Raw genomic sequence first — 25,670 nt, 5'->3', positions numbered from 1 at the left:
TTACAGATGGATTCAGTGGCTGCTGAAGGTGTATGTTGTAGAAACAAAGGAAAAAAAGAAAAATCACATTTCCTGACATACAGTTGCTTCTTTTGTTATCATGATTATGTGGAAGACAGAGGACATTGGAAACAGGTTCTTTTGGACTTTGTTTTCAGCTACTGGCCTCCTTTTTCAACCTTCTACGTACATGAGTCCTACAGTGGACATAAATGTTATTTTACAGAGCCTTAGATCCTTTTAACACAGAAGAAGGTAGAGAAATAGTTGCTTACATAAGTTGCACCAAATGTCACATTGTCCCAAGGTAATTTCCTCTTTCTTCTGTATGCCCTTAGGAGGAGGGAAAATTGTGATAGAATGGACAAGCCCTTGTCTTCTGCCATGGGAAGCCACACCTTTAAACAGAGGGAGGCCATCTTCTCCTCCCTTTGCAGTTGCTTGGGTCTGTTTCCATCTCCTGGTTCCTTTAGTATCCCTTACGCATTCTGCTGTTAGTTATTTGATCCACATTTCTTCTTATCCTTTGTAACCCTTGTAGAGAGTGCGGCTTACGTGCTGGTGTACAAAGGATTTTTAAGCTCATTATGAGAAGTGTGACATAGTGGTCTGACACCACTTTTCCAAAGATATTAAACATGATGTCTGATTCGGGCTCTTGCAGTGATGTTTGGGCAGATTAACTGACAGCAGTTTCCTCATCTGTATATGTACAATAGGCTAACAAAAGCATCCTAGAAAAATCCCATTTGACAAAGTCTGTTGAAGTTTCACAAGCTAGAATGGTACAAACATACTAGGATCAACAAGCATGAAGTATTGCGGCTTGCCTTTAATCACACAGATCGAATTATCAAACATCCCACTTATATTTGAGCCGGTATATATGAGGAAACCTTCTGGAGCAAGAACATTTGGATCCATACCATGATGCCTTAATGACTTTACCACCAAACCAAAGACAACTCCTATGGCATGTGACAGATCCATAGGAATCACCAGGGATGGTGGACTTTTACTGAATGGGATGTTTAAACAAAAAGTGAGCATGTCTAAAATGTGAAAGCGGTACAGACTGGAGATACAAAAAGAACAATAGGACTGTGGCAGAGTGATTGAAAAGTCTGTCTGGAGTGATGACTAATATTTTCCAGCATATATATATGAGGTTTCAATAAATGTCCTTTAAAGTGCTACAGAAAGTGCAGAGATAATGCTTTTACACAGCATTATTATCGTTGTGAGAATTTGTTTGCTGATGTTTGTCAAGCATTTTGAACAAGAGAACATTTATATGCAGCAATAATGAAATACAGTCATATTTAGCTATTATGCAACTATGAAAGGATGTAAGGCTCTTCCTCCAGACTACCACCACAACTTCACTTCATCTTGACACCCCATATTTATTCCTATGCACTTGGGAATCATGGACCCTCATGTTTTGGTTCCACCATTTTAATTGCTGTACTAATTTTGGCTGGGATAGTGTTAATTTTCTGCATAGTAGTCTGTATCATGCTATGTTTTGAATTTGTGATGAAAACAGTGTTGATAATATAGAGAAGTTTTAGTTATTGCTGAGCAGTGCTTACACAGTGCCAAGGTCTTTTCTGCCTTTCATGGTGCCCTGCCAGCAAGTAGGCTGGTTCACAAAAAGTTGGGAAAGGAGACAGAGGGATAGATGACCCCAACTGACCAAAGGAATATTCTGTACCATATGTCATCATGCTCAGCAATAAAAGCCAAGAGAAGGAGAAGGGGTGACTTTCAGAGTTGTAGTGTTTGCCTTCCCAAGTAACTGCTAGGCATGACAGAGCCCTGCTTTCCTGGAGATGGCTGAACACCTGTCTGCCCATGGGAAGTGGTGAATGAATTCCTTGTTTTGCTTTGCTTGCGTGCTCAGCTTTTGCTTTCCCTATTAAAGTGTCTTTATGTCAACCCACAAGTTTTCTCCCTTTTACCCTTCCAATTCTCTCCCCCATCCCACTGGGGGTAAAATGAGCCAGCAGCTGTGTGGGCCTCAGCTGCCTACTTGGGTTAAGCCATGACAGTTGCTTAAGAAAATGCTAGGCTGACTAGCAAAATGAAATATAGTAAATTGGACTTCCCAGTTATTAAGGGACCTCCCCTAGGTCTCCAACTAAAAGGATTAAACTGATGTAGGTCTGGATCTACTCATACACATGCTATTTTTCAGTCTTTGGATATGGAGATTTTTGGGTCAGGCATAGCACTGTATGACTGCTATTGGGAGCTCAATCAAGTAGGCACAGCAGGCATAGCAGGTAGAATCAATGGCAGTTTCAGATATCTGTGTTTCACTCTGTACTGTAGGACAGATATGCCTTGCATATCACAAACAGTATCTGTATGTCACTATAGAGACATATAAGCATCTCATATATTTTAAAAGAAACACTTCACTTGGTCCTTGGCCAAAGAAAGGAGGAGTAACACTGCTAATGCCAATGGATTGGCAGTGGTGCAAGATATCTCACGCATTCCTCCTCCACATGGAAGGGAAGTGCAAATAATTAGTCCCAGTATTTAGTTCGAGCAAAGAGGTTAGGTCAAAGTAGCAACATTTACACCATGTTCTGCTGGTGATCATTCAGACTAATTTTGAGAGTTCAAGTTGATGCAAAAATTATGTCCCCATTTTACATCATGATGAAACATAAGAAAAATATTTCTAGTGATGTGGTATATATCTACCTGGTACATACAGGTAAGTTAAACATACTGATAATCATCTGCCACTTTTTTCTGTAAGTGGCTTAAACTGAGGCACTACCTTGAAAACTGTCAGACACCTTATTCAAAGGCTCCCTAGCTAAGTCTCCCCCAGTTCAAAGATCTGCGTTGCCTCATTTGATATTTTGTTGTATTTTAACATTTTCTAAATAAAATAAAATAATGTCTTGACTTGAAGATACTTTGCCAAGCACACAAGAAACACTTCTAGAAAATTATCAGCCACATTATCATCCTGCAAGCAATCCTTCTCTGAATTATAGTTATCCTATAGTCTACAGTGTTCAATCAATAGCACTGGTGTTAGCAAGAGCTAATCCCGTGAGTGAGGAATACAGAGCAAAGCAACATGCAACCTGATCTAGTTGAGGATGTCCCTGCTCATTGCAGAGGGATGGACTAGATGACCTTAAAAGGTCCCTTCCAACCCAAAGATTCTATGATTCTAGCAGGTGACAGGGGATTCCATAGCTTTAGATATAGTCCCCTTGCATTTGAACAGAGCGCTTTGTAAGAGAAGTGCTCCAGGTAAAACGACAGCCACACACAGGTCAGAGTAAAACTACCATTAATTTCAGTCAGGACACAATTTCTCTGTAGGAATTTCATTGTCACTAGTCTTGCTGTATTTTCAATATCCTTTCTTCTACTTAAAGAAGTGAAGTTAAAAAGGGAAGAGGAAGCACCATATGTTATATGATAATAAATACATTTACATAAAGAACCAGGGAGGATCTGAAGAACTGCAATCCAGTAACCCTGACTTCACTTTCAGGACATAAATTGGAAATGCTTGCTATGGCCTCATTTGGAAACCTTTAAAACCGTATGCTACATAGACCAGCCAGAGAAACTCAAATTCATAAAAGACCTACACATGCAAACTTACTGTATGTATTGCTGATACGACAGACGATAAATGTGACACAATGAACATTTTATTTATCTCAATTTCAAACCAGTTAACTCTGCATCACACAGCAGTTTCACTTGCAAGGTCAGGCATTAGAAAGTTGCTCATACAGATTAAGAACTAGCTTACAAAACAAGAAAGGAGGGTGTCAGATCAAGAGAAAACATTTGACTTGTGTAGGAGTAATGAGCACAATAGGTATCAATAGCTTGATTTTGTTTACACAGTTTATACTGAAGACAGTATTTCACAGGGTATCATAGGAGGCTAATAATATCAATGACAAAAAGCCACTCTGGGCTTTCTTCTTTTCAAGATACTGAATGGTCTATCTTCCCTTAAACAGAGTTCTCAATAGCATGCTTTCCCAGAACGAGGCTAAAGTCCTCTGCTATGTACCAGCTGAGAAATGCAAAGGAAAAAAGCAGAGGAAGACTCATTTTTCCCCATCTAAGTATTACTCTGAATGTGGTCTTAAAGGCTAATAATGCTAGATCATTGCTACTACAAGAGTAGCTGCTAGTACGTAACACAAGTTGATTATCCCAGCTCAGTTCCCCAAAATACAGTTCAAAAATTCTCAGTGGCATTCCTCCTTGATAGTCCCAGGAAGTACCAAAGAGTAAAGGAGCCTTGGAAAGCTCTCTTGACTTACCTCACCTTCCTCACAGGAGACTCCAAGCACTGGTTGCTTCTTTTGCCTGAATCACATCCCAGATAAACACCAGCATGCAACTGTCCACATCCTACAAAGGGGCTCTTGGTTTTCTCACAAAGGGGATATGTTTTCCAGGAAAATTTAATCCATTTGCCCGGAGATACAACCCAGCTGTGAGACAACACTATAACATTTGCACCATCCACAATATGCAACCTTAATGGAAGTTTGTAACACGGAACTGCAAACATATAAACTGCAGGGAAGCATTTCACAAGAGGCAACTGCGTAGATCATGATCGGAGATAACAATTAAAGTTTCTGCTTCAGCTGACTCTGTTCACTCACCCGGTGACTTGGGTGCTGCTTTCTCCAGCTCAGGTTTGATCAACTTTGGTACAGCATTGGGTAGCTTGCCCTGCCATTAACCACTCTAGAAACAATGATGGGAAAAAGCATGTCTGTCTATTCAATAGTCAGTCAATGTAAGTCAAACTTATAACCAAGAAAAACATGGTCATAAAAAAGCAGAGATTCAAAAGAAATACAACGCAGGGCAGACAAAGAAAGTGTTGACTCTCAATCTAATGTATGTGACAAATGGCAATAAAATTATTTCAGGCTTTTGAAGGAATATCTTCTAGATTGTACATAAAACCTGACTGACCCCAATACACCAGTATGACCCTACTGCAGACTGATACTAAATAAAGGCTTGATTCTCAAGTCTTTAAATCTGGTTAAATTCTCCTTCTACCATAGAAGTGTCTGGGCCTAACCTTTGTCTGTGGTGCCTGGATGATGCAAGTCCAAAGAAAATATTGATATGAAAACCCAAAGAAACAACAAAATAATCAGTTTTCCAACACAGTGTCTGTCATCAACATTTTTTGAGAGAAACTGCAACAAATGGTGACAAGGACATAGATGTTCTGGATCTTTTCCCTTCACATCTCATCTGAACAGAGTGAATGACCAAGAGGGACAAATCAGGATCAGTTCATTTAAGAACATTCACAGAAAAGCCTGGTCATGCCTAAATTAAATGTGCCTGAGACAATTCTCTAGCATGAAAAAATTACTGGCACAACAGCTCACCTCCTTAGTGTTGGACACACAGAGTGCCTGAATTCAAAACCTTCAGGAGGTTGCCCCTGGTCAGTAAAAGTGCTAGCTGGTCCATACTGAAACAATTTAACTACACAGACAGATGAATTCAGTGCCTGAAGACTTCTCTGGCGTTGCTTAGCTTACCAATATAGACAGAGTTACTCTGATACTGAATTTTATACTTTTTGACACATGATGTATTAATCTTAACTACCGCAAGTTAACCTGTGGTTAGCTTGGTATCCTGCATCAAGCAAATCAACAGGTGAATGATAGAGAAGTTCCACAGGATATGAAAGTTTACCCAAACTTTTCCATTTAGCTGGAAATTTCTCAACATAATTAAATATACTGAAGACTTATAGCAGTTTCAATTAGGTCTGTAATGCAGCAATTTAAAGTGTATTGGCTCTTTTACATAGAGCTCTCCAGAAAATCTGCAAAAACAGTTTTATTATTTTAATAATACATAAACCCAGTCAGATCTCATGCAAAAATTTTCCAATACTGTGTTCATTCAGCATAAATCCATGCAGTGTAACTTGAAACTCACAGTGAACTCAAGGGATACCTTCTTATACAGTCTCTTCTTCATCTTTTGTAAGACAGGGGTTTTATGGTCATCTGAGACTGCATTTCAAATTCTTTTTTGTCTCTAACATTAATGTGATTAAGGCTTTATATCCGAGGTGGACATAATGAGCCAAATTCATTCCACTATCTTTAGAGAGACCCTATGTGGGACTACATCCCAAAAGCTGAATCTATCTCTATTAATACAAGCAAAGAGCAATGACTGAAGGGATTACCTCTTCTGTTCTTTCAAAACCAAGAGCCACACCATCCACTGCATTTATCTGACAAATAACTGTGTTTCTGTTTAGGTCTTACTTTGAAATTCATGACTTGCTGCCTCCTTTCTACCCATGCAATGTTTTCTGAATAGTAGGAAAGAAATGTGGTAGCTGATTTAAAATTCCTCCCATTATAGACATATATGGTTAAACTAATGTTGAACTCCCTATTCTTGAACAAGCAGAATCCCTATTGCCAGGTCTCCCAAAGGCCATACCTTGATTTTCAGCTCCTGACTCGTGAATGAAGTGAATCACTACAGGAATTCTGAAATTTAAATTTATATTGTTAGGCAGTCAACAGCCTATTGTGTTGTGTTGTCCCCCCTCCAATCAATATCCATTGAATATGTATCAATCACTGGCATTTTTCTCATGAATATATTAGCTAAGCAGTCAGCTACTAAGCAGTCCTGTTGTCTTAAATTTCATGTCTGTCAATCAAAGTAAAATAAAATAAAACAAGAAAATAAAAGAATATAAAAAGAAAGAGAAAAAGCATCTGATTACATAGGAGGAGGGAGAATTTATATTATCTAAATACTCATCTAAAAATTAATTTATATTATTTAAACACTATTACCTAAATTAACCTCCTTAGTTCACAAATTATTGTTAGTTTATGACTGAAAGTACTTGACACTATTGATACTAGTATTTTAATATACTGCTTTTGGAGGTCTAATCTTGAACTAGGACACTGGTCCTACCTCACAACTCTGTCTCTCACAGATGCTACAAGACACCAAGTTAAGAGTACAAAATCACACACTTAGATTAAAAGCAGTCAAATCTGTGCTTTTGTTCTCCTATTAGAGAAATCACAGTACATGTAAAAATAAAAGCTAAATTTCTGGAGAACTATCCAGCCCCTGCTGCTGCAAACAATCAGTACCCAAGTCATAGAATCAAACCTAGGCTTCTCTCATGGTCAAGCAAATAATGATGCACAAAGCCAGACAGTTAGCCACTGTTAAACAGTTCAATGCTGTTATGCAAACTGTAGAATGTTAGTAGTCATCATATAGTGAAAAACAGTGTTTGTCAGAAGCTACAAGTCCTTTGACCTTTTGAAGTGGCAAGTCTTAACAGCAGCAAAAATAGCAGCAAATACAATTTTGAAGACAATCAAAACTGAAAAAAGGTATCAAGTGAGCACTGTGGCTAGTGCTAGATAGGTTTAATATTTAACATTTTCCTGAAGACTCGGCTTACCGGATATAATGAAAATATTCCGTTTCTTCTGAAAAACTATGAATTTCTCATCCTTGTTTCAGAAAAAAAAGAAAAAAAAGTAAAAATTGAAAATGTGAACCCAAAAGCTCAAGAAGACAACCAAAAATATTCCAAAAGACTTTTTATGATTTTCAAACCAGTCTGGTTGATTCCACAGGCCTTATTCACAATTGTCAGCATTGAATTAAATGTTATTGGAAAAAGAGACTTTCACACATGGTGTCTGAACACTGCAAGTGACAAAAAGCAATGAGGCAGAGAACTCAGCTGACACAATATAGTCCACAATTTTGGTCTAATGCAATAGCTATAGAGTTCTTAAGGTAGACAGACTAATACAGAAGAATAAACATTACAGTCAATGGCTATCAGCAGAGCCATCATCCTCACTGAATGAGGAAAATTACTGTTAGACTGAGGTTATGGGACAAGGAAGGAATCCAGTCCTTTACTGCTGATGAGAGAAGTTATACTATGTAAGGCCTTTCATTAAATAGATCCCATCTCAAAACAAGTTAACTTTCTCTCCCCTACATCACTTCCCTAGTATCCTTGCTGGAAAATGGTTCAAGAATACCACTCCTCTAATTATTTTAAACTTTCTTCTAACTACAAGATTCAGTTTGCACATAGGTAGTGTATCACCACTTATTTTTGTACCAGTTTTATCCCTTATGTACAGGTTAAGCCTATGAATTTCCACAGCAATATTTATCTTACTCAGTTAAAATGTTTGGCAATTCAGTGCTTTTCAAACAGCTTGGAGCAAAGTCTTGGACCCAATGAAACCAATGGTACAATCTGACCAATTCCATGAAGTTACAATCTCATCAAAGTTTTCCAATCAATAACACTACACACAGATATCTTATCAGGATAACAAGTACACAAGTAAACAAATACCAGTTATGTAGAAGAAAATAAATCGAATATGTGTGCATTCCCTTCTTCTTCCTGTCCCTAAATAGTTTCGTTTTATCACCAAAACATGAGTAATGTATGTAGCTCCAAAAAAAGAAAGCATGGAGCAAAAGTATATTTATACTCTCCATTTCTATACAAATATGAAGGCTGTTGACTTCTTCCAAAAACTCTGAATTCTTTGTTCCAAAGGAAAGAAAAAAAAAAAAATTGTTAGATACTTCACAAAACACCATTACACAATTTTCAAATACACATGTAGCTATTTTAGTTCTAAAAACAAGTTAACACCTACAAAGACCTTGCATTGTAGGACATTTAAAGTTAAAAGTCCTATTCGGTCCTTTTCTAGCTATCATGCTAAAGCTAACAGGCATGATGAATTTGTCTGTTGTATTATACTTGGAACATGAGAAAAGCTATAATTGCTTTAGGCTCTTTTGTCCTTAGTTGCTCGTAACTTTTACAAAACATCACAGAATGTATTGTTCTAACATTTTTAAAGCTTAGTTTCACCTTAAGAACCATTTCCTCTGCTGCTGAAAATTTAGATAAAGAAGGGAATATTCATAAAGACATTAAAAACCCTTTTAATGAAACAGAATCTTTATTTTGAGCAAAGCTAAAGAAAGAGCATATTTCTACAGAATCAAAATCTTTTGGTCCAAATTAAATTGATATCACCTCCTTAGAAAGATCTTGCATGTAGAGAAAAATTCTCTAATATCTCAGTGGAAAAGGCATCTAAGCAATTAATCTATGAAGAACAATGACTCTATCTTTATCTGACTGCTGGGACAAAAAGTGAATTCTCTTGGCAGACAGGAAAAATGATGGGATTATTCACAAAGGAACTAAAATACTGTTTTTTCTCTAAATGAGCCTGTCAGTGCAAAACAATAGAGTAGAACTAAATATTACAAAGGAAGCTCTTCTGGAATTAAAGATTGCAGATATATCACTCCTCCTTCCCAAATGCAGACCTAAAAATCAACAGCAGATCTAGTCTCCCTATAATTACATGATGGCGGAAAACTAATTTAAATAGTACATCGGGACCAATACTCAAGTATTTTGAGTTTTGGACTTATAAATATGCAAACATATAAATATAAGCTGGCCAATAACACTCTTATTCCGACCCAGTTAATTTCACAGTTCTGAAGACCTAAAGCAAGTAGTGTAAATAAATCAATGAAATTACATACCTATAAGATCTAAATTCTGGTATCAACAAAGAAATCTATATTTCTTTTGAATTAATCCACATTTTACTTCACATAACAAAAGTACTTGAAAACATACATAATTATTCTCGAGGGCCTAGGGCTCACATCCAAAGAAATTATTAAAATATCATTTTCATTTTTATCTTCTTGGAGACAGTCTATCAGACAATAGACATTTAGCAAGCTTATTCTTCTAAAATGTATTTTCTATTTACTTTTTATAAAAATGCTTAACATTCTGTTCTCTCCCCTCAAGGGCAACTAATAGCTATTTAGAGGTTTGTACATTTAGCAAGGAAAGACAGCCTTTAAAATAATTTATGGTAAGGCATCAAATAACAGTCAGAATCACTAAGTTTATAAAACGTGCCACAAGTATTCGCTGTAAGTTAGGTAATGTGTTTTACAGGGATTTAAACAGGCCCAGGCCTGGTCTCGTTAAGGCTGAAGGCAAAACTGCCTTGTTGCCAGTGGAGAAATGTTGGGTTCTTTATATCCCTAACTAAATATTTAAAATACATGAGATCTAAAGATGTAAGAAAGTGTTAGCCTCTTGCACTAAGGGATAAATGTATTTAATAATGTGCCGGGCACCAGGCTGACAGGGTAAAAATTGTGGTACCATGAAAATGGAGTTCTATTCTTGGTTTTGTCAGAAGTACAGGTGTCTGGTGTGATCTGAGATGATATACATTACCTGGGGGATGGCAAATTTATCATTGGACTTTTAGGATGCCCATGCTTTTCTGGAACATCACCTAGAGGCCAAGCAAGACAGACTACAGGGGCTAAACAGCACCAGGTGCCCAGACAAGTGTAACGAATCCCATCATTGCAGAGGGAAGGGATTCAACCCCAACATACGGCATCTAAAGGCCAGATTCCACCCCCCCTACCTGGGGGAACCCCGTAGATATAAGTGTCTCGACACCCTCCACCATCACTTAAAATTGGGAACAGGATTCAGTTACCTAAACAAAAGTGTCTAGTGTCATCTGAGATGACTTAGGATGTCCAGCCTGGCTTCCTGTTGCTAGCTTAAAAACATGAACCTTTCATAGATCCCGTGTTATTTCTACCAGCCTTCTGCACACCTCGGCCAAGGGCACCTTAAATGGTGCTGGATGCCTACGTGTAAGCGACTGAATCACTCTACTAGTCAATACTAACAGCAAAGTCCAGAAAAAAGATTCAACTCACTCTGATACCGACATCAACTGATTAGTCAGCCGAATTAGTCTCTCTGTTTTATTGACTACAGGGAGCAGACTTACTAATATATAAGAAACACATACAGCACATTTGAACACCTAAACTTAAGTACTGTTCTCGCAAACTGAATCCCTTTCCCAATCTAACCCTGCAGCTTGCACACTTGCTAGAAAATATACCTCATCCAAATCATCCTGCACAAGTCTCATCATCAGGATGTGTATCAGCAAACAAACTCAACCTTCCCACATAAAATATCTTGAGATCCTTGTTTTGCAAGTGATACATAATTTGCAAAGCATGGACATTGTGAAAGTTCGTATGTGCCAGTGTCATGAACATCTTTAAGTCTGTGTTTGTGACCACACTAATGATGTAATGTATGAAATTCCAAAATAAGATCTTATAACAGAGCGTAATATTTAGATATCCATAACACTCCTACTAGTATCTAATTTTATTCACTAAATAGTAATAATTAAATAAAACAAGGCATAATACTTCGAGAAAATCACCAAAAACTAGTCAAGTCCTCCTGAGACAGTGTCAGCAATCCATACACATCTACATATCTTTTAAAATCAGGCAGTGTTAATCCATTTCAACTGCGCTAAGTATTTCAAAAGGAGTGAAAATTTAAATCAGTCCTTAATTTCTCTCTGCCCCTGCAGTATTTTCATTCTGTAAAGTCAAAGAAATACACCGAATTACCCATCAATGCGTGCCATCTATGCTCATAAATAGGTCCTATCATCTTGAATTATTGAACATACTTCACTTTCTATCAGGAATTGCCTAACCTGAGCCAACTTCAAACTGTTGCCAGTAGCCAAAGGAAAAGTCTATTGAAAATAATTCTTCCACTGTAGTTTTCCCTACTGTACTTTTACCATTTTGGGTTTTTTTCCAGTTCCAATTTTGGAAGTCCCACCACGCTGGATTTTAAAATTTGACTTGATGAAAATCCAGCAAATATATAATAGCTAGCAATACTGCACTGGGAGAGAAATAGGCTCTTGATAAGTCTTTCCCATCTCTAATGTCTCTGATTTTATGGTTCAATAATGACTGATGATTTTCCTTAGCTGCAGGCAATGGTCTGTAGGAGACAAGCTGAGGGGAAAGAAAAGGGAAAAAAAAAAGATGAAAACAAGAGATAAGAAAAAAAGAAGCAAGGAAAAGAAAAGTAAGGAGGAAAGTGGAAAGAAGGAAGGAAGGTCATAAGGTGAACTCATGGCGCAGGAACCCTGAAGAACAAGATTCAGTTTCCATTTCTATCATAATTAACATGTCAGCATAGCAAATCTCTTATTTCCCCTGTGCCTCATCCTCCCACCACTAAGTTCTTAACATTCAGGGGTATGTGAGCAGCATGTCTGCCTATTAGTGGTGTTTAATAAAAAACATTAATACCTGGAGCAGTGAAAGGCCAATCTTTTATTATATTTCATAAAAATCCACAAATATTCAAACAAAAAAGGAGAAGCTTAGGTACCATGATGACAAGGCAACATGAATGTTTGTGGAACAATTTACTTATTAATAGTACATTCATTCAAAAATAGAACAGTTTTTAATTTGGCATTGTGTAGCATTTACAATCTGATCCCAAATCCATTTTGTTAAGATTTTTACACTTACTTAAATACATTTTGAAGCAGACTATTTGTTTTTGTATTATCTTACTCAAACTTCCATTCTGTAAGAGAATGTGATACTCCATATCTTCAGTCATCTAATTACATCCTTCACATAATCCTACTGACAACATCCTCTACCGAGTTTTTGTACTTACATTTAAAAACAAAACAAAACTAAACTAAAAAAACCCCCAGGGTTTGAAGTGTTATAGACATGTTTTTCATCTTTTCTGCTCTGGTACTTGTCTCTTCAGCATATTCACTACTTGAATGATTACACAGGTGATCAAATTGAAATGCTATATTTTACGGTATCCTTCTACTACTTTTTATGAAAAAAAGCAACACAGTCCTGAGATGAATGATGAAGATATATTCCTGTCTCTTTTGCATCACTTCTATTGTTCTTGTCATGTATTGGAAGAGGCAGCAAATACTCCTCAATGACTCCAATTCACATTTGTGCAAGCTACGTTACTAAGATGGATAAGCTATGTGATCGATATGAAGACTCATGACGGAACTGGGCACATAACCCAGATGTCCAGCCCTCCAGCACAATGCCTCAATCACTTACATTGCCTCTTTTTTCCTACATATTTAAAAATACATGCAATGGAGAAAGAGACAATAAAGATCTTTACAAAGCTGGCATTCCATGTACGAGTAATGAAGGACAGAATTATCAGAATTCAGCACTTGATAATCAATAAGGAAAATCAAAAAGTGGAACACAGTCCTGGGTTGAGGGTTAATTTTCTATTTTTTAAAAAACATAGAAGTAATGAGAGAAAGAAAAAAAAAAAGCCTGACTTGCCAAGACCAAAATCAGGCTGTATAGTTAGCAATATTGTGTGGAAGACAGATAATTTATTTTACTTGCAATTAAATGTATTACTACTATTCTGTACAGCACGTAAACCATGACATGTAGACAAACAACCTGTCAATTTCTCTGCAAAGACAGTGGGTCAAAGCAATTTCTTAGAAGAGCATCACAAAAGCAACATCTGAGGTAAGAAAGAAAAATACGACAGGATCACCACCTTCAGATCCAGATGCAGCACAAAAAGGAAGCAATTTCCTCTTTGGTACACTTTGTAAATATCCACTGATACATTTAAAGGAAGTATCTTCCTTCCCCTTGAAAGGGATACTTGTTCTTCTGTTTTGCTATCTATGTTTTAAAGAAATTGATGTTTCTGTCTCCCTTTCAGCTGGTAATTTTCTGAAAAGGTAAGTCTCCCCCTTGCCAACCTGTATTTCACACTTGTAAGTGGCGATGTGATTACATGTCAGCAAAAATGAACAGGACCAATGAAATAAAACAACTGCTTCTCTACAAGATCATGAGGAAAAAAATATTAAAGACCAGATTTTCTGAGGTTAGCATTTCTTTTCAGATTATCTATACAACTGTGAATCCAGTTCAACTGTTTTGTAAAAGGGAAAAACACGTAACAGCATCTTCATGTATTACAGACATGTCATGTTAGTGGGAAAAGCTGATGAAAATCGATATAGATTTGTCTTAGAGCAGTTATTTTGTCCCCCACAACCACAGTCTGGTATGAAGAGTACTGGTGAGTTAATACAACCAGAAGCTCAAAGCAAAGGGCATCAGTCCTAGAGGGACATTCTTCCCCAAACCTCTGAGCTGTCCGGTATAGAGGCAAAGCCACTGCTATCAAGAGGTAGACAAATCTACTTCCAGCCTGGCCCTACAGTGCCAGATACTCTTTTAAGACGCAGCTGTAAGGAATTTGTTCCAGTATTCCTCCCAATGTACACAGACATCTTCTACGAATACTCCTTGGCACAACTGTCCCATTCCACACTGCTATTCCACACAAGGGTCAGTCATTATACGATCCATAAAGAGTTAATACAAAAGGCAAAACATTTTTCATCCACAGTCACAAAACAATTGTCAAATATTATGCTTTATGAATGTTTTCTCATAGTGTAATAAAACCTGCTATTGTTCTACAGAGAAAGCATCAAGTTCTACAGAGCTATTGTGGCTCATTGCTTCAGCTGCACATCCCCTGTCACAGTTTTAATCCCAGAATTTTAAACCCCTTTCCCAAACCTCGGTTCAAGCTTCAGCACTTGAGATTGGATTGCCTAATGCTAAGCACTGAAATCAATGGGATAAGTTTCCTCACACCCTGAAGCCTTGATCTTGAAATTAACAGGAGATTTTAAGCATGACAGAAACACCTGAACAAGCCCCTAAGTCAATTATGTGCTGTAATAGCTCAAAAGGTATGCTAGGAACATTAGGATCACAGCTGAAGTGCAGATAACTCCTCAGCTGGTATAAACCAGCTGATAAGTGCAGAAACATTGTACCAACAGTTTTTGTTAATAAGTAATGCTACAGAAATATTTTTTATATTTCCATAATTTATGTCAATTTTAATTCATCACAGAAGTAAGTTGTTACCACTTAATTGCTCTTACTGTGCAGCAAAGATGCTCATAATGAATGATGATAAGCAGCAACATGAATGAACAGTTGCCAGGCAACCAATAAATAAAGGTTCCAAATAGCATGACCTCTCTTTAAAGGATAAAGCTCTAATCATAATTATTTTTCAAATCCATTTCAGTGCCAACTAAAATTATGTTTGCAGCACTAATCCTGGTCTTCCTCATACAAAATAAAACCAAATCTGTCATTTGACATATCACAGATAACAAATTAAACAGACTCAACCTGCTTCTTCAGATTACGGTCAATAGTGTAGTTTGAGGATAGCAAACAGGTTAGACAATAAACTGGAATCCAAAACAGAGAAGTGAGAAGAATTAAGCAGTTTAAATAGGGTAATTAAAATTAAATTATTTTAAAAGTTACATTAAGGATCCTCAAAAAGCATCAACACCAAGTCCTCCAGTGTTTAACTCCACAAAATGATCATTCAGTAAAGTAGAAGGATGAGACAGACTTTAAAATACTGAAAACAGATGCAGTTTGAAATGTTTTGAAATCTATATAATACCACATTCTATCTTTATAAACTCTTACAACTCAGTCTTGCCGAGTGCATAAGCAAAGCTGAGGTGCCTAGAGCAAGCACTGACCTTTTCGAAGGATTCAAAATAAAACTGAAAAAGAGCAGCATAAATCTTAAACCAGTTAAAGAACACAGTATATCCACTCTGAAGAAACAATGAATGCTTATGCAGGAGTTTTACATTATGCTTTCTGAATAATGGAAGGGGGAGAGCTTGGACTTGTTCAGGGTTTTTTGGTGGGCTAATAAATTGTGTATTTATTTTAGTAAGATCTCAAGTCAGAAAACATTAGGAATATATGTTTTGGTAGGTTTATCTTGCACTACGTAAGGTGACTACATAAATCTCTTTATTTAACCATTTTATTTCTTTTCTGCAGTAGAATTGAGAACTACTAATAGTTGTGATGCTTAAACACTAAACAGTCAAAAATTTGCAATAGGAAAATAAGATGAACTACAATTATAAACAAATAGCTCTTGCACCTAAGGTCTAACATACTATGTCAATTGTGAACTCGTAAGACTTGGGACAATCTTTTCAATCTGTCTTTGAACAAAATACAGGCAACAGAACCCATAAACTTCCCTGCAACATTAGTAGCACAAAATAATCTCATACTTTACAGTAGAAAATTGATCTACTAGCATTTTTATGAAGAGGAATTATTGTTTAAATTACAGCAGAGAATGCACTCTGCCAACAAGTAGTCTCCACATGTATTTCTTCCTATCGAATGAGAGACAGTTCATTATATAGTAGGTATTTTCCTTCTATGACAAAAAAGTGTTCTGTTGCCTATCAGACACATAACTTTCCAATTATTTTCCTATCTAGATATATCTGCTCATCAAAAGCCTTTACGGGATGTTTTCTATGATATTTCCTCAATAATCAAATAGGAAATACACTGCATAATATCTATATTTTTAATGACTAATATTTCACCCACAAATCACCTCCACCACCTGATTCAATAACTCTTCCCAGTCCTCCCAATAATTTCAGTTTGAACTTCTAACAAAAATCCAATCCATTTAGTTGATACCTTATGCAAGAATGAGATTCAGAACTTAAATAACAGAATCATGCATACTGACTGCCACTAAAAACAGTGCAGAAGACCCTGTAAATTCCTTTTAGGACACATGGCACTACTTATATAAAAACCACCTGAACTGCTTCTCCATAGTTTTGAGCTTGCATTTTAACAAATTATAAAAATACCGTGTCATGCCTGCAAACCTGACAACCAAGCCCACGAGTTGAAAAGGGTGTAAAGGTGATATTGGAGGATTTTTTCCCCTCCCAAATGTTTATTCCTTTTCCATTACCAGCTGAAGAATTAAATTTGTCTGATTTTAAGCTTAAAAGACCCAAAGACTATGGAAGAAAAGGTCATGCATAACCGTTCAGCAAGAGCTGGAGGCTAATTGTAAAGTTTATTAACAGTGAAAACAACGGGGTTCTCAGCCACTTACTACCATGGAGGAAACTGATGGTATTTTTCTGAAGTTTGGATTCCATTGTATTTTGTTCTACAATATGCAATTTAATTGTCCCATCTCTGAAAATGGGAGGAGAGAAAAGACTTATTTTTCTGAAGCTGCTCACGCTAAAATAGGAGTCACTTTAAGATCTCCCCTAGGGATTCAAGTCTATATATTTAGCACTAGAAGAAGGAAAACAGAGAGTAACTGCCAGCTTGAGGAGAGAGATACTGAAGCATGCTTCGTCTCTAGTGTTGCCCACATCACAGATACAGTCAATGAAACTCGGTGTGATTCTAAAAACGCTTCTTTGCTCGACAGGCTTTACACAGATACCCAGCTGATACAGCTGCTCACAGGGGTGAGAGCTGGCAGTGTTAGAATCCAGAGATCAATCTTATTCTAGAGTCATGCTGATCCTGTCTTCTGACCGAGGTATTCTTGTTTCAGTAACCATTTTTCCTTAACAAAATGGTGACATTTTTTAGCAATTTTATAACGAATATTTAATAGTAAATTAAATTTACATATACTTATTGTTTAAATATATAAATAAACTAACAGATAACAATAGAAGATAAACTCATGGAATAATACCGGCTCAAACAGTACAATACTATTGGTTTTAGGAAAATAAATAAATATAGTCTGTATGGATGATACGTGTGAAAGCCCATCTATAGAGACTCAAATAACACAGAAATGAATTACCTTTGAGCAACACAAGATATTATCACTATAGTGAGGAACCTGGGGTGAGAGGTAGCAGGAGGTGGGGGGAGGAAGTTGATTGCTTTATCATTTTTTCAGTTAACATATTGTCTTGTGTGTGTTTGTTTCAATTTTACATTTAAAATGTTCTTTTAATAACTATTATTCCGTTCACTATCTCACTGATGGACGTTTTCCTCTGTTAATGTACAGGAATAGCTGAAAATAGTAGAAAAACTCTACATTGATGGACATATTCTTCCATTAGTGCATCTGCTCATTGATGTTATAGTTTTGGACCAATAGTTCAGCACTGTGAAGAGGGAGCTAATAGTGTAGTCCTTAGTTTTCCTCATGATGTCAGAAACAATGTCTCACAAAAATGCCACTGGTAATCAGTGAACTTTGAAAATTAATGCTAAAATCTTCATACCCATAAGACTATGTGAATCTTAAACTTCGCCATGATCACTTAAACTATCACTTCACAATCACCTCTCATGCAGCTTTACCGCAAGCTCTCACTGACTCAGAGTGCAAGCATGCCCCTCCAGGTCCCGTACTCCATGATCTGAATCCCAATCAGTTACGTCTATTACATGAAATGTATTTCAAGACTGACAGCTCAGCTATCATTGGAAGCTTGAGGACTTCATCCATGTAGATGTTTGGTTAAAAGAAATTTTACCAAAGGACAAGAAAATTCTAAGGAACAATAATGTTCATACAAGCTTGTAAACTTCAGCTTTGTGTTTTTCTTTGAAAATATAACATTATTATTTAATATATTTGAGCTATAGTAATATCTCCTGAAAATTTCCCTGGCTCACAGCCTAACAAATCTGCATTGCAACAGAAAAGACAAAAAAATCTAACACTACTACACAGATTTTGCTTATCAATCAGGAATGTGGATTCAATGAGACAGAATAACAGGAGAAAAATGATCTCTGCATTTTATAATGTTCAACAGGTATTACGTGCACTTTATTTAGCAACAAGAAAGAAATCTACTTTCCAACCATCCTAAGTATTTGTCCAGTGACATTTCATTCAACTAAATGTCCAGTACTTCTTTCCTGAACCCTACTTCGCATATTTATTCTTATTGTCATAAGAAATATTTGTCACACTTTCACAATTTACTATCAAGTACAACTGTTTCATGTACTTGTGCTGACACGGAGGACTGTACAGCACAATACATGCATGCTGTTGCCAAGTCCTTTGCCTCAAATTTCCCACACTTTTAGCCTTTGCTGTTCCAAACAGAAAGTTAGTTGAATTTTTGGCGGTACCCAAACAATGTGAATTTGGCTACGGCTGTTCTGGGGCAAATCTCAGGTCCATTTAGCTCAGGACCACGGCACTGACAGTGGTCAAAGGCAGTGGCCTAGGGTAAAGTCCCATATTTCAGGACATCTCTTGATTAGAGTAATTCCCTGGAACACTCTCCTGCCTCCCAGCAATCTGTGGCTCAGAGACTCAAATATGAAAAGAGACTGGGAGCGCTGGCATATGACAACACACTTTGTTTCAGAAGGGCTGGGAGGAGGAACAGGAGATGGCGTATTTCAAAAGGGAGAAATATGTGCCCTCATCACACACACACGTTACTTCATTCCACATAACAGTGCTCCTTGCTCCCGATATTGCCTTTGCCCTCAAAATGTGCCTTTTTCCATATGGAAGAGGTAGCAAAAATGAAAGTGTTTCCCTTCTTTCCTCATAAACCCTCCTTCTGACTGGAGGTGGCCTCCTGTTCATATTCCACTTGACTAAACCAATCTTTTCCTCCTCCCACACTAGCTCCATCTGCCGCCCGTCTCTCCAGCAGAGCCAGATGCCAGCAAAGCAGACTACTGTGGGAGGAGAAAGTTCTGTCGCTGGAATTTCTTCCCCATACCCTGCAGGGGGCCAGCCTGTGGAGCCTGGAGAGGAGACAGAGAGCAACTTCCTCTCTTCCATGCTGCTTTCCCCTACTCATCACTAAAGGCGGCAGGTGAGGACATGAGCAAAAGGACGATAAAACTTCAATGCGCGCTCTGAAATGTGCGACTTCAATACTTATACGGCAATGGTCTGACAACTGTACTCCCCGCCCAAGCGTGGTACACAGCCCATAAACATGTAAGAAGACAGGAGTCCTGCCCCAAAGAGCTTACAATCAGACAGAAGCAGAGATGCACATTTGTGATAAGGAATGAACAAGAGTGACTAGAGTGTAGATGACATTAAAAAATGCGAGAACTTATAATCAGGAGAGATCTTAATGATGGAGTAAAAAGACTAACACCTTCTAGAGAGATGCAAGTCAGAGAGAGAAGCTACGAACGTGCGTTGTTGAGAGAGGACTGCATGTGGCAAGGGAAACTGCCTGTATGGGGGGAAGACTAGAACGAAAGCAGACATGGGGAAAGAAAAAGTGATTTTTTCTTTAATATGTTTGAGGCGATCTTGCATGAGGCAGAGGGACAAGAAGTACAGGTAAGAACTTAGACAACAAGGGAGCCAGTCTAGGGACAGAGGAGCATCTGTGGGAGCAATCATGCCAGAGATGGTAGCAAGAGTGTCACTGAGAACAAGAGCTCATATAAAACAAGCAAGTGTGCCTATGTGCGAGACAGAGGGAAAGTGACAGACTTCATTTCTCTCAGAGAAAGAATTGTGGAAACCCAGGAGACGAAAGAGACTTAGAAACAAGAATGAGTGAGAGTGGTGTATGGGTGCAGCACAAAGTTTGGAGTGAGGATGGCAGTACAGAAGAAAGTGAAGGAACACAGAGATCTAACAGAAAACTGGAATTATGTATTAGAAGTTGAAAGAGCATATGTAAACTAGAGAGACACATGACAAGAAAGATTAAGTTGAATAGACAGGGAAAGGAAAGGGGAAATACACAGATCACATTGAAACAGATTAAGAAAAAGTCTCACAGCAGAATGAATGGAGTGACAGGAAGGGGGGAAAGGAGGAAAGAATACATGCAAAGATGGTAAGGGAACATTATTTAATAAAAAGCACTAGCCAAAACCCCAAATGAGAAAACCGGGAGTGTACAGAAGAGTGACTGGAAATGGATGTCCACTGAATTATGTCACTATGAACTCTTAGGGTTTGCCCCTCCTATGTATTCCCACGTTTTAATCTTTTTCACTTGGAAAAATTCTGTTTCCTGGTCCTCCCCATCCTCTTAACTTTTGTGCTGTAGTTGCACCTTTATGGCCTTTGTTTCACTATTTCTAGTGGCAACTCTTTTTGTTACGTTTAAATGGGAAAAAAGATCTTAGTCAAATACTCTACCACAAAGAAACGTGCCAAAATCTCAAGTTTCCTTCCTGCTGTCCCCATAATGCTCTTTCATTCATTCTTCTTTCAAATAAAAAATAAAATAAAAAATAAAACGGGCTGGGGAAACCCAGCAATACAGCAGTATCTTAAACCCAGGATATTCACAGAGTCTTCCCTGAGCTACGTGTACATTCTACGCCCCAGGTTTCCTCCGTGCCCGGGCCGAGGGTTTCCCGTCTTCCGTGGGCGAGGGTAGCGGGGAGGCACGGGCTGCGCTCCAGCGCTCAGCACCGCGCTTCGTGCTGCTGCCGGTAACGGGATCTCCGGCCGAAAGGCATCCGTCAGGCGGGGGAACACGGGGAGAGGAGCTAGCTACCGGCTGCTGGAAAGAAAGCTGACACGGACGAATGCTCTGGCTGCTGGAAGACATGGCTGGCTATTTTATTTTATTTAGGGGATATTAAAAAAAAAAGAGGGGGGGAAGGGAGAAAGGGAGAGGGGGAAGCTCACACGCTCGTACACGCATACGCTGATCTTACCTCCACATTGAAATACTGCTCCGCTTTGCACACTGTAGCACATAAAATCCAAACGAAGGTTTGCAAGAAAAACACCCTCGACTGAGACACGAAATCCAACCGGCTTCCAGTGCTGAATGCGAGTACGATCATAGTGAACTGTGCTTCAGTGGATGGAAGATCTCTCTTTCTCTTTCTTTGCCTTAAACAAATACACAAACAAACCAACCCTCCCCCGTGTCAGTGAAGAGCCCGCAGCGCAGGTTCACCCACAGCAGGGGAGGATGAGGAGGAGGAGGAGCAGCAGACACTTCACAGCAGAGGCGGCGGCGGCGGCGGCGGCAGGGTCAGCTCTCGCTCATCCTCACCACCAGCCCCGTAAGGAGGGAACGTGGCGTCCGAGTGCAGCCGCAGCTCCTGCACGACTCCTCTGCCCAGCAGCAGCAACTGCCTCCCCGTGTCCTCCCTCCTCCCTCTTCCCTCTTCCTCCTCCCCTCCCCTCCCCTGCCTTGCCTCCTCCCCCTCCGCCTCCTCCTGGGGAAGGCCGGCCTGCCCGCCCGGCGGCGCGACTCGGAACGGCGCGGAGCGGGGCGGCGCGATTCGGAACGGCGCAGAGCGGCGTCCCGTCCGGTCCGGTCCGGTCCGGTCCGGTCCTGTCTCGCCTTGCCTTGCCTGCCTCGCCTCGCCTTGCTTCGCCTCGCCTTGCTTCGTCTAGCCCCCCGCCGCTCCCCTCCACTCCAGAATGTTCAGCCGAAATCTACATAGCCCCGCCCCGTAGGCGCCTTAAAGGCGACGGCCCTGCCGCGCCGCTCGCCGGGCCGGCGGGCGGGCGGCCCGCTGCCGCCGAGAGCGCCTGTCGGAGGGCGGCCGTCCCGGGAAGGAGCGCTCAGCTTTTCCTCACACGAACGCACCGAAGCAGCCGCACAAGCGCCGAGCCCGCCGGGAGAGAGAGCCTCCCCGCCTCACGGAGGAGAGCCCGGCGCGACGTGAACGCCCTGTGTCTTTCCGCGCTCCCGCGGGGCGCGAGTGCGGTCGAGCAGTGCGTGTGCCCGGGGGGTTACCACACGCACGGCCCGGCCCGGTCCGCGCTCCCCTGCCCGCCTGTGCGCCGGGGAGGGGGGCGCCAGCCCGGCGGGGTGGGGGTGCGCACTGCTCCCGTGAAGCGACCGTGACAGGTCTGCGGGAGCGGCTCCCGGGCCGGGCGAGGCGGCGCCCGGCGCAGCGGGAGTCCCGCAGCCCCGGCGTGCCCCTGCCGCCACCGAGGGGCCGGGGACACGCAGCTCGTCCCAGCGCTGTTGCGGTCGGGTTCGGCGGGGCGAAGCCTGGCACGGGTGCCGTGAAACCTCTCCCAGCACCCAGCCAGACGGACCGCGGCGAGGGAGGAGCACGTCGTGGGAGCGGCACGTTGAAGCGGTTGGACAGGGACTAAGGCGGGGAGGTGGAGCTGCCCGACACGCAGCCCTGGATGGGGAGCATCATCGCAGAGTCATCAGGGCGTCCCGCAGCGATATGCTCCTTCCGCGGCTGGGGAAAAAATCGAAAGACACTGCTGACAAAGTTCACAGAAAATGAGATAATGGTAGTGTAGTCGACAGTGACATAAACATGCCAGGCAAAATCTGGGCATTTGAATTGATTGAAAATCTATTTTAATTCGTCCAAATATGTGGTCATATATTTAAGGGAAAACAATGTGTGAAATACCTATAGCATAGACAAACTTTGTGCAGTTTGATATCGTGATGTTCAAAATGCCTTGTGATTATGGCAGATGAACTACACTTGCGGTGATTTTATGGTTAATAGGACATTTTGTGCAGCCCTTTGGTATGTTAACACGGTTATCCAGTCAAAAAAAGGTGGAATGATTCACATTAGTGAGGCAAGCTAATGCAATAATGCATCTGGGGGGGGGGTAGGGGAAAGAGAACAAAACAAACAAAAAAAGCAGGCTTACTGGGGGAAAAAAAAGCAGCAATTAGCAATTTAGAATTTCCAATATTTGAAATATATCTTATTTTTACTTATTTGGTCATCAAAAAAGATGCAAAGATACTTGATAATGGTACGGAACAGCCTGGAAGTAAAAGACATACCGGACAGGTGAAAGCTCCTTACTCAGACAGTTGAGGTCAATGGCCAAAATTAAAACATGCAGATTAGGTGGATAAAATTTGGACAACACCTAGTAGCAGGATGTAGGAGCATCATAGGTTGTCCATCATGTGTTACCTTAAGAGTAAGGCAGTTATCCCTGAAGAAGTGATGTTCTGCCTAACCAAAAGTAATAGTATTTAACCAGAATTCCTTATGTGTTATATTTTTTTCATGTTAACTGCTTGAATCATAAAAGCATTTTCTGTTCTTCAGGTTGTTAGTGATGTGAATTATGAAATCATGAAATACAGAGCTGGCAGCAAGCTAGAAGAATCTGTTGGCACTTTGGTGGCCAGTATCAGAAATCAAAATGATCTTAACGAACTAAAGAAATATCTTGGAACCATCAGGAAGAAACTTAATACTGACAAATGCAAATTACATTTGGGAAGAAAAATCAAAAAGTAAAATCAAAAGGATGCTGGTAAAACAGCAGCACTTCAGAAGAGAATCTGGGGGCTGTAATGGACTATAAAGTAAATATGAGTCAGCAGTGTTCTACCATTAAAGACAAGACAGCCTCATTGTGGAGTGTATTAATAGGTGTGCAGTACATCTGACAGGACAAATTATTTTTCTACTAGGGACTGATTAAACCAGCTGTGTTTGGTTTCAAACTAAGGACAGTCCAGAGGAAAATAACAAAATATTAAAACATTTAGAAAGTAAGACATATGTGTAAAAGTTGAAAGAACACTATTTTTTTTTAGTCTGAGAAGACAGGGTAAGTGGTCTTTTTATATGGAAAGTGTTGCTGTGAAAAGGACACAGATATTTCATTCTCTCTGGATTTGGGATGAAGGAAAAAATGAACCAACTAAACTATTCAGAAAGTGCAGACTAAATGTTAGACAAAACTTTCTAAAATGTGATGGTAGTAGCATTTGGAACAAGATACCTAGTGGGAGTGTGGAATCTCTTCCATACAGAGGTCTGGTAGGCAAGGAAGTTATAGCTATCCTCTCTCCATTCCTAGGGCAGTGGATGGTATTATGAGATCTAGTAAACTTCTTTGCTTCTAGTATAGCAGTAGTTTCTTTCCTTTCATTACTCTATGAATTAATCACTGTAACTGGTGTAATAGAAAAACTAACTTACTAACTTTATACTGTCCCTTTTGGTTTTCCTCTTCCCCTAAGGGACGTCCTCCTTGATTGTGCTCTCAGCGAGCACAATCTCTGGTTTTGCTGGTATATTTTGTAGAGTCTTCCATTAGTGTAATACCCAGAAATGGAAATTGAAATAGGTATGTTCCTGTAACTGGAATTTCATTCATCTGCCCTGTTAGGACCACTGTGGCTACTTATTGTGAAAAGCAGGGGGCCATGAATACAGCTACCCCCTTCCTGTACACTGTATCCATTAGAAGAATAAAGAAGAAAAGCAATGGTGTGAATAGAATGGTGGAGAAGGAAAGCACCTGAGTATTTGTAAGCGTGTTTGAGAAAGACAGAGGGAGACCACACAGGTAAAGAAAGAGTTTGGTAAGGAAAGAAAGTAACAATGTGTGAATATGGGTGCCCAGGGAAGAAACAGCATATGAAGGACAGAGAAGATCTTTGAAGTGAAAAATATAATTCAGGAATGCCTGCATGAGGGAAGAAATGCCAGCAATGAATAGGGAAAGGTCTTTGAATATTTATGAGTAAACTGTGGGCAGGAACATACAGGAGTAGGGTCAGAGCCTCATGGGACATGTAAGAAGGTAAAGAGAAATACAAAAGAATTTAAAACTCCGTACATAGGGCTGTTTGTAGATATGTGTGTATGGGATTATGAGAGAGATTAAAGAAAAAAACAGAAAAAAGCCACAAAGATGAAAGGGTAGTAAACAAGTAAAGAAGGAAGGAAGCAGCAAAATGCAATTGGAGAGAAATGGGAGCCATTTGTTGAAGTACTTGAATGATTCAAGTCGTGTCTTGCAGATTTTTATCTTTATCAAATACCAA

The 25,670-nt window shown here is 39.6% G+C and overlaps 1 protein-coding gene across 1 annotated transcript in view; it reads right to left on the bottom strand.

The window, feature by feature from the left end:
• MMP16 (matrix metallopeptidase 16) overlaps nt 1–21,717 on the bottom strand; it is a gene marked incomplete at both ends in the record, with an annotated part of 194,047 nt that extends 172,330 nt beyond the window's left edge. The window contains one exon of the mRNA XM_082015426.1: nt 21,586–21,717. Within this exon, the coding sequence (XP_081871552.1) occupies nt 21,586–21,717 (132 nt within the window). The remainder of the gene's footprint in view (nt 1–21,585) is intronic.
• Nucleotides 21,718–25,670: the final 3,953 nt, after the last annotated feature.

Source organism: Phaethon aethereus (genome assembly GCF_964289735.1).
Source record: "Phaethon aethereus genome assembly, chromosome: 2".
Taxonomy (NCBI): Eukaryota; Metazoa; Chordata; class Aves; order Phaethontiformes; family Phaethontidae; genus Phaethon; species Phaethon aethereus.
Note: the sequence above shows the minus strand (reverse complement) of the source record. Positions and strands in the feature narration are given on the sequence as shown.